Below are 15,822 nucleotides of genomic sequence, written 5' to 3'. Positions count from 1 at the left end.
GAATCTTTCCTTTGTTCTTTTGACTATGAACACGGTTCGCAATTGAAATATTAGATACATATATTTATAAAAAAAAAATAATCTTGAATGTTTAAATTTTGATCTTGGTTTGTTATAACCTATAACAAAAAATTGCGTTCGAATTAACAATACAAAATTAAAGATTGTAAGTTTGTCATTTAGTGTTAGTGAAGATCAACTCAATGATTTATTAAATAACAATTTGAGACAATTGATCCCGTGTAATTATACAACGCAGTAGCCATGACGAACAGTCTTGTATCAGTTGCCAATTAGATAAAATTGCCTATTCAAGGAAATCCCCCATCAAAAAAATAATAGTAAATCGTTTCGAAAGGACTTTTACGTGCAATTACCATTAACCAAGCATGAACCACTGCCACACAAGCACGTTTCTAATTGCAAGCGAAATAAACATGAGTAGCCCCAAATGAGTTTACAAGGTACAAACGCTATAAAAACTGAAAAGTAATTTGCTCATGACTGGTCTGAACAATAATGTACTTATTTTTTCAAATTCTTTGTAGGCAGTTACTGAATATTTTAAAAGGGTCATTACACTATTTGCGGTTGTTTTTGATAGAACATATAATTTGTTTTGTTCACATGCTGCCTATAAAACATTAATGCGTAACGGACATTCCTTCTAAACACAATTATCGCTTTTAAAATATGTTTATCCCTGTATTTCATTCATAGTTGATCCTGTTGTGATTATGCGTTTTATGTGTTCATTTATATGTTGACCATAGGTTAGCCATATACTGTATTTGCTTCGTTATTGAAGCAATAAACAACGAGATGCAAAAATACACATGTTTACCGTCCATTCTTATACTCTCCAGGGCTGCATTTTACAAAAGAACTTACGACAAAGTCGTAAATATTTACAGCGTCGTAAAATGATCTCGATCAAAACTAAAATAAAACCACTTGTTTACAAATATTTCAGTTCTAATAATTGTTCTTTCCAGCCATACGAATAAAACATAGATTAGTTCTTGATTAATTAGCATTCATTAATTTGGCCTATCAGATTCTGCAGTTTATAGAAGATATATCACCGGGTAGAAGTGTCCAAGAATTTCCAATGAAACGAAGCCCATGACGAGACTTTGTCTTGTGACTTCAATCAATGATGTGCGTTTGTTTGTGTGTGTACATTATTTATTTCTCTCCTTTTACAAAGTGTTATACCATAATTAATATTTAAGTATTCTTTTGAATTAAAATGTATAAGAATAAAAAGTGTTGCTCATTTGCGTCGAACTGATGTAATTGTTAAACAGCGGGATAACCGATGGATGTCGTGTTTTATTTATCAGCAAGATATAAAAGTTTGTTTGTCAGAGTTTTGTCCTAAAATGGTAACGAATTGGAATTAGTTTTGTGCATTTCGAATCTCACGCACAGTTGAGTTTTAAAAATCTAATAATTCAGTTGAATAATTAAGTAACAACACGACTGCATAACTAACAGTGCCAAACGGTATAAAAAGGCATCGTCAGGCTGCACAGTTATTACAATGTGATGTTGATATGACCACAAGATATTATTTTTTTCATCAATTGAGGTACGTTTTGCAATAATTATAATCCAATATATATGATTCAAAAGATATAAGTAAATTCTACTGTTTCTGTCATTGAAAAATACTTTGAGTTTTATCATTTTACTAATTGATTTGGATTTTAAAAAAGCTTTAATTTAGAATGAGTGTGTTTTGGGGTAATTCAGTCAGGTAATAGGGAAATCATTTCGTTTAAACTGATTTGATTGTTGATAATGGTCAATAAAGTTTGTCCTATAATATGGTAAAAAGATTAAGTCCTCTTTTATTTTATCATAACATTATTATATTGCATTAACATATTTTAAAACTAGTAAAATACTGACTTTTCAAAAAATATCATTTAACCATGATTTCTTGAACAAGTCGCAGTAGTACATTGTTTGATTTAGTTCTCAGAGTTGGCGTCATGGAAATAATTTTCATTGTTACACCAGAGAATCACTTATAAAAAATTATAAGAAGTTATCAACACAATTATGTTTAATTATTCAAAAATGTATCATATTTTTTTCTACGCAAGCATTATATTAAAAATGATAAATTTTTTTTTATTATGAATGAAGGTTTTAGATCGAGATGTATATATCAAATTTAAATTACTGATAATATTAACAGCAACAACATATTTTTTTTTATCAAACTATTTCAAAGTGTAGTGATCCACCTTAAAATTCCTATCTTAAGCAATCGAAATATATACCTACCGGTATAGAGGTTCTAAAGGAAGTTTCTTTTTTTTAAATTACTTTTCTTAACCAATATCCGACCTTTGTTTGTAATGTTTCCTAAATCACTATACGGTCTACAACTTCCTGTACAAAGGACGGAAATAGATATTGTTTACTTGATTGCGTTATCTGAATGATTTTTCTGAAAATATATCTAAAATACTTTTAATGATTATGTTCCATATAAATTGACATACTTCTGTTTTGATGTAATGCCAATTAAGAAAGAGATTATAAAGGCACACTTGTGCTCCTAAAGCTTTATTTTATTTAAAATTTCAGACATGCCTGGGGAAAGACTTACGTGTATTTTGCAGTTTGCTCATGTGAAATACGGGGGATCAGTTTTAGACACATCAATCTTGTCAAATGCATTCGCAATCATAAGCGCCAAAAATGATTTTGGTTTTGCAAAAGACGAATTATCAAGAGAAACATTCACAGATTTAAGAAAAGTGTTATTATCGAGACAGGATAGGTTTACTCATATTGAGTTGCAGGAAAAAACGGAATTGACCTGCTGGCAGTTGTGTAAAGAAACGTATAAAAGTTTGCTCCAAGAGTCAGATGTATTTAAAATTTGGCGGATATTCAACACGTTAGCAGATGAAAAATCATTTCCTCCTACGATTTCCCACGAAGATTATGATTGGATAATTGAAAAATTTGCTACTTTTGCCAACGTTAAGGTAAATGACAGTTTCCCACCAGCAAACACAAGAATGGTCTTTCAGAATTTTTTAGATTGTCTTGAGATACTGTTTTCCAGTGTCAACATTTCCGACGCTTTAAAGAGAATTCATGGTTGGTTAGTGAAGGAGGTATTGAAAGGAGGGTGGGTATACGTCAGATATAAACGACGATTTCATTCTTCATCCTGGTCCAGAAAATGGCTGACATTGTGTCCCGGAAAGTTAGAGCTTTCTTTCATCAAGTCGTCAAAAGGATCTCTTAGTGTTAAAGATGTCGTGTACTTCTCTGATCACACGACATTTAAGGTGGTTTCTAACCAAGAAAAAGGAATGAAACATGTGATACAGGTATCAGACGGCGGCAAATTTGAGTGTCTTTTGGCAACAATGGAAAGAAAGAGAATGCAAGCATGGTTGAACGCTCTTAATGAATCCTTATCCTATTTTGCCAATGGTACAAGTCCTGTTCGGGAGCTACTTAGAAGAAAGAACGACGAATACGACAAAGAGTTCCACAGTCGACGGTTGAAAGAATGCGAAAAGTCTTTTATCCTGTTTAACGAAGAAATGAAAGAGAGAAAGTCCGAAAAAGAAAATAGCAGGAAAATTCACATCGAAGAAAAGTCTTTTCAATTGAAATCAGTAAACACTGAGAGAGATAAAATAAAGGCCATTTTTCTTGATTTAGACAAAAACGGGAACGGTGTCTTGGAAATTGATGAATTTTGTCTTGCATTGCAAAAATTTGGAGTTGAAATAGAAAAATCAGAAGCAGAAAAATTATTCAACTCAATAGATGTCGACAACAACGGAACAGTTACCTTTGGTGAATTTTACGATTACTTTGTAGAGAAAATCTTACAAGGAGGGAATTCTGTTTTACCTAAAGTCTTTATGGAAGCAGAGAAGAAGCGTAAAGGAACAATAAATTTCAAAATATTTTCAGAATCTTTAAGAAACAGGATGGACTTGTCTTTGTCTCAAATTATTACTTCATTCGAGAAGTTAAAGAAACGAAATAAAGATGAAAAATTAACTTTAATCGATTTACAGTGTTTATCATTTCTCGATGATGTCGGGATATTTTCAGAAACGGGGAGCCTTGAATCTCGTTTGAAGTCTGAATTTCTGTCGTGTGATCCAAAAGTTGTTCACAGCATGATAGAAAAGCGCTGGAATAAATTTGCAGCTTTCAAGCGGAAAGGGGAGAATGGTGAAATTGTGATGAGTGGTGGCACAGATATTGTTGACGATATTATTCCCGGAAAATATAAGCTTCAAGAACTTTCTCAGTTTGTAGACTTACCAAAATTAACGCCCAAGAAAACTGTTGTAAGGATTTCCTGGGAGTCAAGCAAAAATACAACAGCTTCAGGAAATCTAATCTTTCCAGCCGATTTTGATGGAAAACTAGAGACTGAAATTGCCACGAGTGAACTTTTAGATTACTATGGCTGTATGTTTGCAGATGGTCGACCAGAGGAGGTTTTCATACCATATCGTCACGTGATACAAGACTTTACTTACAAAGATAGCTACCTTACTAATTACGTGGAAGGGGAAAATAGAGGAGCCGGGTTAGAAAGACATGAATTTGTTCACATCGACTGCCCGTTAGATGATGATTCTGGTTTCTTTGTTTTGGGGAAAATGAGCGAAGATGAACTTCACCTCACAGGTTTTAGAGTTCCAAAACGACACACATTATATGTGCCAGCGGACTGCATTCATTCTAACGATTACCTAAAAGGAACATGGAGAACAATGCTGTCTGATGAAACCAATATAGATCACGTCTTTCTCAAAAGAAAGACGAAGGAAAATGGGGAAAACAAATTGCAATCATTTACATTTAGTCTGGCCTTTTGATATCATACCCTAGTTATTTACAGAGAGGTTTTGAATGACACGAGAGGAAAGTGCTGATTTCCTTCGTTTTACATTTAGCAGCATAGATTGTAGTAATAGTGAAAACGTTACTGTGCACTGAAAAGAGCAAAATAGATCATAGATATTTGATTTTTGATAATTAAACAGAATCCAGCTGTTTATCTCAGTAATTTTCTAGCAGAATATTACATATAGAGTACCTTTTCGTGCAGATAACCTTTCCTATTGTTTTTAAGATAGGAAGTTGATGGTTTATATATATATTCTACATACGTTTATATCAGAAATGAGCAAATTAATTAGATTTTGATTTTCGATAGTTTATGAAAAGAATACCAACAAGTATATATATTACTCCATTTATCCAGATATTTAGTGCTTATAAATTTAGTTGATAAATGGATAATGGATACAGTTTACATAAAAGAAAACAGGGTTTGCTGTTAAAGTGACAGCTTTTCACTTGTTATATCAATTCGTTGATAAAATTTGTGGTTGTGACATGTTTATTAATTACTGCAAATGAATTGCGAGTTATTCTCAATTAGATGATAGATATAATTGTGCATAAATTGCAAATGGAAGTGATAAAGAGTTCAGCCCATTCGATATGCTTAAATGTACAAAAACAGATATATATTCATCGAATGATTCAAATCAAAGAAAATATTGTTATGTGTATTTAAAATATTTTTTAAGATTCAGCGTTATGTCAGTATAATCTGAACTGTCTCTGAATATATAATGAAAAACCTGAAAAGAGTAAATACTCGTTGTAGTTATTATATTTAATCAACAATAGATAATGTTTTATTAAATACATACATGTCGATACCAATTACAAATCAATCTGAGGTTCTGTTTTAACATTTTTTTGAGAATTAAAAAAAAAGGTTTCTGGGACAGCAAAAAAGAAGCAATATAAAACGTTCACACCCAGTCTATGGAGTTCAACTTATTCAAATTCTCAGCATTATCTGCTAAAACAATTTGAGTCTACAGTTCATACAGTGAAAATCATGATAAGTTCGATCTTTTGAGACCTATTTAACATACAAACAGCACAAATTACATAACGAGTTATTAAAACATTATGAATAAAAATAATGTAAAATAAAAAAAAATATCTTAAATGCGATATACATAACTAATAATTAAAATATGTAGAAATAAATATATAATTTGAACATACAATGACCATACTATAAATATGCACCTGTAGTTTAGTGTAACTACGTTTGTTTGATTTGTTGACAGCGTTTTACAATTGAATATTGAATTGATATTGCCTCTCAAGGTTGATATTTTATGTTTAAAATTAAAAGCTTATTTGATATGATTTTTACACAATCGATCCGGATTTGTCAATGTACAGAAAACAAAATTATTTGAAAAAGGAATAACCACCACAAAGTTTTTTTACAAATGTTACTTTACACATATCAACACCCTCGCTTGTTTATACAAATTGGCACTGACGGTTAAAAAAGATCCACTGCTGACTTTTCTGAGCAAGTAGGAATGTACAATGTATAGTTACCAATGTACAGTTTTGATGAAAGTTACAAAGGCCCCCAAGATTGTGAGTATTATTTCCGGAGTCTTTAAACCTGGGCTACTGTTCCCTGCTGAAAAAAAATCATAAATGGACTGAGATGAATTATATATGGCATCGTTACAGCGTCATTCTCTTTTAAAATTCCGGCTAATATTTGTCTTTTGACCAACGTATGTAGAAACTATAAAACTAGTAATTATACCATATTTTAAGGATTTATATCAAAGAATACAAATCAAATATGGGTAGCTGATTTATTAGAATGTACATGTATCAATAAAATAACATGTATGTTACCCAGACATAAGATATGGTATCCGAGATCTGTAAACGAAATTCTTCAAATTTACAGGTTCACGCATTTTTTTTTATTCCAAGTTACTTAATCCAAAACTAACAAATGAATGCCGATAAATCTTCATGCTTAAATCACTATTAACCAACTTATACCTGCGTGCATAAAAATTTCGCGATCTTTGCGAGACCCTCGTCGTCGCGAACATTCTCACCGTGATCAGTCCGTAAATGACTCTGGTACTTTTTTTTCTCTCAAAAATATACATTTTTACGCATCTTTTTAATACACTTTGGAGTAAGATGTAAGAATGTATGAAAATAAAAGCATTGGGTTTTTTTTTGCACCATGCCAAAGGTATATTCTTTCATGTTTTTCATATTTACCTCTTTTAAATCCGTAAAAGTTTATTTTCCAATAATTTAGTGTCACTGAAACAAAAAAAATGTTTTATTTCGAATGCATTTATTAATTCTGAACTATGATCATCAATGCGATTAGATTTTAGATTAAACCTGTATGTAAAAATCAAATTTGATTTTCATTTACCTTTAGTGGAGTATTCGTCGTCGGTTTTTGCTGTCAGTTTCCATGTTCCGTCAATTTTTTCTCCCCAAAAATGCACAGATGAGAAATACCAGAATCCAGACCCAGGATCAGAGTACTTGATTGAGTCCCAGGGTCTGTGGGTCATAAGATACGATTTAGTCCCGGCAGGAGATTCCAAAAGCAAAATCAAATTCCCCCTCCTGCTTGAATAGGAAAAAGATACCTTGACCTCCACATGTTCGAGACTGTTTATTTCACATTCTTCTCCACCTTTTATTCGTCTCCTGCTCCACACTTCAGGCATATATAAATTTGTTGATCTGAAATCGTTGTTTAAATCTTAGTAGTTTAAAATAGTAATTTTTCTTATTCATTGCTTTCACTTTTAAACTATACTTTCTATTGCTTCATCTTTAATGTTGTAGATTTACTCTACAGTTGTAGTAAACTAAATCAGACATACTGAGCCACGTAAAATTCAGAACTAGAACAGGAAATTTGTTCTGGAACAGAAACCCAAGTTTTTGCTCTGGTTACTAATGCTTCCGCGTCCATTAATCCAAAACCAAGAACCTGACTTACTGAAACATGAAAACAATAAAAGTCACCTTTTGACGATTTATTACTAAAGAAATTCTCAAAACCCATAGATTCTTTTTAAATTATTACCGTAGAACCCGGCACCATTGAGTTGCCAATTAGAGAAATCGTCTTGAAGATCGTGTCTTTTGCTGGTTTCAACAACTAGATGCTGAACATCACGCCAAGTCAAAGATGGGCTGCATTATAAAATGTTTGAAAATCCTTTGAAAAGTTGTTATATCGTGATAAATGTTTTGTAATTTGATTAATATGTATGTTAATACTAGTATATCATATTTTAACAAAATTGAAAAAAAAAATGATTCAAAGAAATTAGATTTTACCTTTTTCAATTCATAATTTCTTTACAATTACTTTTTATTATACATTAATTTACAAGTATTTATAATTAAAGCACATTTAACTATTTTTATTTATCCATTACTCTATATCTCGTTGTCGATGTGTTTTTTTATATTCGGAAATTTACAAATTGAAGGATTCTGTAATCATTTGAGAGATGGCGCGATTATCATTTTTGTCTAAATTGAAAATATGTCATGCAATATTAAGAAAAAGCTTCAAAATATTGTAAATACTGTCAAATAGAAGAAGAAAACTATTGTCAATTTATCAAAAATGGTTATTTCTATTGAATATTGGTATGTGGCCATATTTAAATTTTATTTGGGCGCTAAAAATATCATATATCTCATATGCCTTCCATTACTCTGCTATAACATTGTATTGTAATTTGTACTTGTGTGTGTATTTCTACATTCTGTGTACATAACGTTGTGAACAAGACTAATTATAAATGGTACAATATAAACTTCTTAGTAAATCAACAAACAACACTAATGGATTTGTCAAAGAATAATTTTTTATCTTAGAAATTTCTGAACAGAACATGGCAGCGATTTTTTTTAACGACGTAAGTTTGATGTGATAGAAAAAAAAACAGTGCACAAATAGATTTCGTTTCTATAAAAACATTTACATGTGTAGACTTCTGGACATAGTAAACAACTCACGTTAATACGCGTACGTTTAAATCTTATTTTCAAAAACTAAACATACGTTCTATCCGTATTCTTACTTTGTTTGCAGTGCAAGGGCAATCATCCCAGCTGCCAGTGGAGTTGAAAACGATGTCCCTCGCAACCCAGTAACACAAGAAGAAGACAAGGATGTTGACGTCTGATGAAGTATATAGAGATGATAGCATGAGATTGATTTATTTTTAAAGAACTATTTAGAAATTTATTTTTTTAAATAGTGCTAAGTACATTTCTTCATCGGTAAAACACAAAGATATTTATCGTTTTAACATTCAAATCACAAATTATAACTCTATCTAATTTTGCAATATTACCTATTAAAATCAATAACAAACTATTCATTTATGATTATATCGGATAAATAACATGTTCTAGTATTATTTAATATCTTTGGTCTAACCAAGTTTTTTCGTTTATTTCCGGAGTATGTTGCGGCAAATACTGGGGCACAGACTTCGGCATAATCTGCCGCCCTGCCGTCGGCGTCCACACTGGTGATGGGTATGGTATAAATACTATTGACGTAACCATCGGCATTGCAATTATCACGTAATCCTCCATTACCAGCAGCCCATACGTAGATGGAACCTTTTCCATCCCTTCCCTTTAAAAGTACAAATTGATTATAGGTCCATACATTTATAATATAATGGAACCGTTCGATATCAACATATTCAAATAATTTCTTTCTGGTCCGGTTAAAACAAAATTTATATTTTTCTTATGTGAACTTAAAACTATCATGTGTTTGCACTACAATGAAACCATATGTTCATACCACACCCCCCCCCTTCCCAACACAGCAATTTCTGAAAAAATGTATCATTACGATGCTGCATTCTGTATGATTTCTGTATTAGTTTAAAACTGCCTTTTCATTTTTTACATTAGATAATTGTCGTCGATCAACTTTATAAATGAAAAAGTTAAACAAAATGTTCACCCCGAAACTTTTTCTCCTTAAAACTCACTTTTCCTTTGTCGTTTCTTTTGGAAAACAAGGCATGTTATAATTGCACCAATATGCGCGAATTATATTTAGCATTTTTCAGACGCACCATTGTAAATTTAAAAAATATTATTCTGCTTCATCGGTTTTAATGTGACTGTAATACAATGTGGGAATTTATGCGTAATATAAAAAAACAACAACAACAAAAGCCAACGAAATCATTTGTTATATACCACAAGTGAACACTTGTTTGTACCATGACGGATTCATTTGTGTATACTTAAAGGAAACTATCTATAATTTTTTTACCATCATAAAACCAGTTGTTCATACCACAAAAGAACCATCTGGTTAATATTAATTTGTACCTTGATAGAACTATTTGTTTTTACTAAAAGAAAACCATCTTGTAATGATGAATTAAATAATGAAACCATGTGTTCATACCACAAGAAACCATGTTAAAATACCTTTGTGACGCCATCGTAGAAAGCACTTTGAGTGACGGAGCCCGGTCCAGCGTATCCAAATCCATCAGAAGGACCCCAGCTGTTTGTGTAAATGTCAACATTTGCCAGGTTATGTTTCAAGGATAATGCTTCTGTAACATCGGTGACTCCCAAATCACCAAGTAGTTTGATTCCTGTGTCACAAATTGCATTATATTATAACTTGCGTCGACAGATTTAACTTATACTACTCTAATTTGAATGCTTATAACTGCTCTGACAGATAATTTTGAATAGTTTGCTTTTCATATTCGCCTTTATTTTTGCACATCTTTTTAAAGATAGTTTATGGATGCTAATACAATTTTGGGTTATAACGAAACATCTTCTTCAACAGTATACATTCTTGAATATTATGAAAATCATAATAATCACAACCTGTACATTTTTGCATTTCAATTACTTGATTATACTGATTCATCATCATAGAAATGAAAATTATATGTAATCAAGTATTTCTATGAATGAAATCTAACCTGAGCCTCTAAAATTAATATAATTAATATAATTAATACAACTTCTTTAATTTAATCATTATTCGTTTAATACAAATTTTTGGGGATTTCGTTGTTGAGTTGATCCACAAATATATATGTTGGTTGAAATAGAATTTCTAATAACACATTTTTGATTTGATCAATGTCCACTAAATAACGTATTTTTGAAAATATAATTTTCATGAAGCTAATGTTAATTAATGCCTACGAATATTGATGTTACAACAGTATTGTGCTCACCGATGACCGTCGATTGATGAGCGACACCTACAATACACTGACTGTTATTCGCCTCTGCAGCTAATAGTCCGGTGACCATAGTTCCATGACTGAAATTTAATATTCAAAAGATAAAAGTACGTATATCTAATACTTTGGAAATTTATTTCTTTGAGGATTATCCTTAGTTGATTTCGAGTGAAAAAAAACCCCATAAAACAGCCTGTATTAGTTATGCTTAGCAGCGAAACGCTAAAATACCATTAATGTTTACAATCCAAGAGGCTCCACTACATTATTTGAATAATTTCAAAGCTTTTGCATAAAAAATATAGAATCCTCAATGAGTTAAATAGGCCTGATTTAAGTGTTAACGTGAGTAAATTTATCCTTTAACATTACCATAGTACGTTCATTTATGTAATATTGAGTACTGCTACAAGTAACTCACGATTGTACGGTTAAAATTTCTCAAACATTTGGAAAAGAAAATCACAAGTTTCACAAATCCTATTATTTATAAATGATGCTGTATTATATACCTTTCATTAACGGATCTTGGTGTGGGGTTCGAATCAACATTATAGTAATCGTAACTGTTCGCAGAATCCTACAATAAATAAAAACTGTTGTAGAAAGCATAAAGGATAATTGGTCGAATGTATGCCTATTATCATCATTTCCTTTTAATTTTTGCCCACGGGATATTATCAAAATATACTTTTAGGGGTGGGGTGGGGCTGCTATTTAGTTGAATTGTTGCAAACCCCAGATTGTCTTAGTGCTGTCCATAAAAATTTACGTCTGATTTACTGATTCGTTTTCCTGATAGATGTTTTTCAATATTATAAAAAAAGGACACAGTCTTCAAAAAAATGTTTATTCATGCCAAGAATGCTAAACAATGACTGCCAAAAACAAATTACAAAGTCACTTTTGTTAAAAAAGGATTTTTAAAAAAATAAAATTACTTCCGGATTAAAACTCGTGTCGCATTGCAAGAATTATAATTAACAAGACGCCAAAAGGAATTTCACAGAGTAAGTCGAAAGAAAAAGCAAGGTGTATTTTACAATGTTTTTTCTCAGGTCAGGGTGATTTAACTGAACGCCATCATCAACAACAGCCACGGTAACGCCGGACCCAGAGCGACCCATGGACCACGCTTCTTTGACCTTCATGGAGGGCAGCACTTGGCCGTTCTAAGGAAAGATAACACAGTCTTGAATGAGGCTCTGTAAATCACCTCGTAAATTTGTTTTTCATTCAGAGTCAAAGATGTGTGCAAATAAAGTTTACAGTGATACATTGAAAATGTGATTTATGAGATGAGAAATGAGAGATATGGATATTTATTCCTACCAGGTTCCACATTTCAGTCCATTTGGAGTCACTAGTTCTTGGATAGTTTTTATGTAACTTTTGGAACTCTACTTTCTTTATCTAAAATAAATACAGCATACATCAAGGATTTAGAAAAAGATAGCGAAAATGTATATAGTGTATATATGTATAATTGTTTTCATTTTTTCAAATGTCAAAGTTTGTTTTTCTTTCAATGGTAACTTTAACAATATCTTGCTGACCGTGTCTTGGAACTTGTTCGCCGTGTCTTGAATCGTGTCATTTCCTTTGCTGGCTCCGGATTTTGACCGAAGCCTTGGAGATGGACATTTTATCAAAAAGTAATTACTTGTCACCTACATAAAACATACAAAAAATATATATTCATTTTGCACGTGTGATGGTTATACTGATCGTCTCGTATCTAATAAATGGAAACATTAATTGAAAAGATGTGTAAAAATTTAAGAGTTACTTATTTTTTTCAATATATTTCGATTAGAAAGATAAATACGCCATTTTATCCTGATTTCTTCAAATAATTAGATTACAAATCATTCAGCTATACTTTTATTTCTCAGAATACATGTAGCATCACGTTGAGTTTAAATAAGAATTTGTTGTTTATCATACAAAAACTTACTTGTTTGACAAAACTGCATCCTGCATGACTGCAAAAGTCGATCACGTGTTGTTTAGATTCAGCTTTAACAGCGTATTCATTCGCGAAAATTATTTTAGTGAAATTTGCAAAAGTTAGTGCGGCTAAGATCAAAGATATTAGCTCAGGACGCATTGCTAATACCTATCAGAAACACCTTCAACAATCAAATGCCAAGAGTTATAAAACTTATTCTTTCAAAGATTTTCCTAAAGTACCGCCTTTAAAACAAATACAGTGGATTTTTGGCGAAAGCTATTGGTCGGAACACACCGCCTACCGTTCTAAACGGACCACAAATTTAATCTTCGGTAATCTGATACAGTTAAAGCGGAGTTTTTTTCAAATCACGTGAAAGTTTCCTAATATTTTTGGAAATCAAAAATTAGTATCTCATAAAGATATGTAGAATTAAATTTAATCGTATATGTTTACCATTCCCCTATTTTTCATAAATGTTAAATGTATTAACCACTCTGAACCGAAATTGCGTGTTTGCCCAAAAAAACCCGAAAGATTAAATTAAAAAAAAATCATTTTAGTATCGGTCATATAGAACTCTTTGTAGTCTTATCGTTGCTACGATGCATGTATGCACCCGATGTACGCAATACCTGGGTTTTTCCTATATCAATCCTTTAAATGGGATGATACCTTGAGTGCTTTATCAATGAACCCAAAGGAAAATGGCTTATGTCCAAAACTTCCTCATTCCTAAATTGCTGTAGTGAATGTTGTAATTTTCAGATTTCGAAATACCAACTTCACATCGATTTAAACTCTTTTTATCAAATTTTCAGAATAATCGATTGTCTTCAAGATAAATTTGAAATTATATCGTGTAAACTTCTTAATTATTCCTCAGTTTGTGTAAACGGATTAGTGTTTGAGACAGTGGGCATTTGATAATGTTTATTTGTGAAAAACTTATTTATTTGATTATGTAACTTTATTGACTTTAATTTATTCGTTGTTTTTTTTCGATACTAATAAATTAAAAAGTTTTTTTAATCGTGTGAATGTCGGGTGTTGTACAGCAGCTCTTCCCTCCCTCCCTGCCAGGGGAAAAGCTACTATATAGTAGACTCTCCGCTAAGTAGGCTTTTTTTCCTCATTTTTCCACAGACTTTAGAAAATATTGATGGAATGGCAGTCAAGAATTAAATCAATGCTTTGTACATCCCAAATTTGCAGAAACCTGCATAGGTTTTTACACTTAATGTGTTTTTGTTTAGACAATATTTAAATACAATACAGGGAACTGGCGTTGATATTTGACATATGTAAATGTATGACATGTTATGCAGTCACAAGCAAAAGTATGTTCTGAATTTATATATGAAAAATGTCTAAATAATCTTAAATGAAATTAAGAAAAACATAATTCATCACGTCGTCTGTATTTCCGTCCAGTCTTGTCCGTGCCATATCTATGCAATGGAGAATCATTGGAAGTAAACTACTGTACATCTATAAATTGTCGAAATTGGCATGCCAATTTTTACTGAAACAAACTCATTTGGTTTAAAGCTAGTAAATTAATGCAGTTAGTAAGATTTAATTCGAAGACATACGACAATATGACTATACATCAGAAGAATATGAAATCAAAAGTATATGTGGTATAAACTTAAATATAAAAAAATTGATCTTAAAGGGGCATGGTCACGATTTTGGTCAAAAAGTATTTTTTCGATTTTAATGTTTACAATGCTTCAGTAAGGCATTTTTGATAGGCAACCAAAATTTGATTGTCATGTGTTGAATTCTAAGCGAGTTACAGAGCTTACAATTCTTCACTATGTAAACAAAGCTTTTGTTTACATTTGAATGTTGAAGTGAAAATTCCAGTTTAAGACCTCAAATGAATGTGTTAATCGTTAGTAACTGTTTAATTATGTTTTAAATGAATAAGAAGATAGGCAAATCAGCTTGAAAAAGATTCTTTACTGGTTTTTTGAACCTTTGTAAACAAAAACAGGTCACGAGCCTTGTTTACATGACGAAGAATTGTGAGCCCTGTATCGTGCTTAAAACTAATCGACTGGCACCTAAATTTCATTTGATCGTTAGAAATGCATTCCTAGAGCATTGTAATCTATAAAAAAAAAATTGACCAAAATCGTGACAATGCCCCTTTAAATGCTGAAAAATTTAACACTATATATACGTATTGTGTTTCCTGTTTCCAGATGTATATTTACAAATTGATTGCAGATTCAAAAGCATAATGAAGCTCATTATCTTGGCAAGAATGGAGGAAAGGGGAAGATCTAGTATACTTTGCTATAAAAAGGGGGAAATGCCACCATATAGCCAGCTTTCCGTGTGTGTGTGTGGGGTCTACTGTATAGTCACGTGTCCCCGGGATGATGCTATATAGCCATTCGCCAGGGTGATGGCTAGAGGGAAAAGGCACTATACAACAACGACATATTCAGACAATTTTCTCAAAAGAACGGCAAATTCATTCATTGTTTTACCGTATTATTTTGTTTGGATTTTTAGGTTAAGGTCGGGTTTAAAATTTTGCGCCAAATTTGACTAACGTTATCTAGTAATCTTGTGTTAATCTTAGTTCAATTAACATCAAGATATATTGTATTAAAATTTAAGAGCTCCTATGATCTGTCGGTTTTTGTTTGTTGAAGCTTTTACAGTATCGAACAAGAATCATGTTAAAATGTTAAC

At 31.7% G+C, this 15,822-nt stretch overlaps 1 protein-coding gene across 2 annotated transcripts; it reads right to left on the bottom strand.

Moving 5' to 3' along the window:
- Nucleotides 1-5,662: 5,662 nt before the first annotated feature.
- LOC128186001 (furin-like protease kpc-1) lies at nucleotides 5,663-14,024 on the bottom strand. Of its 2 annotated transcripts, none has more exons than XM_052855732.1 (14): nucleotides 13,114-14,019; nucleotides 12,713-12,826; nucleotides 12,489-12,569; nucleotides 12,200-12,328; nucleotides 11,669-11,736; nucleotides 11,148-11,236; nucleotides 10,372-10,544; nucleotides 9,350-9,553; nucleotides 8,988-9,088; nucleotides 7,976-8,085; nucleotides 7,770-7,887; nucleotides 7,307-7,626; nucleotides 7,144-7,188; nucleotides 5,663-6,532 (listed from the first exon to the last, which is right to left on the bottom strand). In XM_052855732.1, exons 1-14 carry the CDS (start codon nucleotides 13,264-13,266, stop codon nucleotides 6,441-6,443), a joined length of 1,797 nt encoding a protein of 598 aa, XP_052711692.1. In that variant the 5' UTR covers nucleotides 13,267-14,019; the 3' UTR covers nucleotides 5,663-6,440. The 2 variants fall into 2 exon arrangements, 1 of the variants encoding a protein (XP_052711692.1); XR_008243874.1 differs by lacking the exon at nucleotides 5,663-6,532 and having other exon boundaries at nucleotides 7,307-7,440; nucleotides 7,530-7,626; nucleotides 13,114-14,024.
- Between the last annotated feature and the right edge of the window lie 1,798 nt (nucleotides 14,025-15,822).

This window comes from Crassostrea angulata, chromosome 5, assembly GCF_025612915.1.
Source record: "Crassostrea angulata isolate pt1a10 chromosome 5, ASM2561291v2, whole genome shotgun sequence".
Classification (NCBI taxonomy): Eukaryota; Metazoa; Mollusca; class Bivalvia; order Ostreida; family Ostreidae; genus Magallana; species Magallana angulata.
This window is presented reverse-complemented; position numbering and strand designations above follow the sequence as displayed.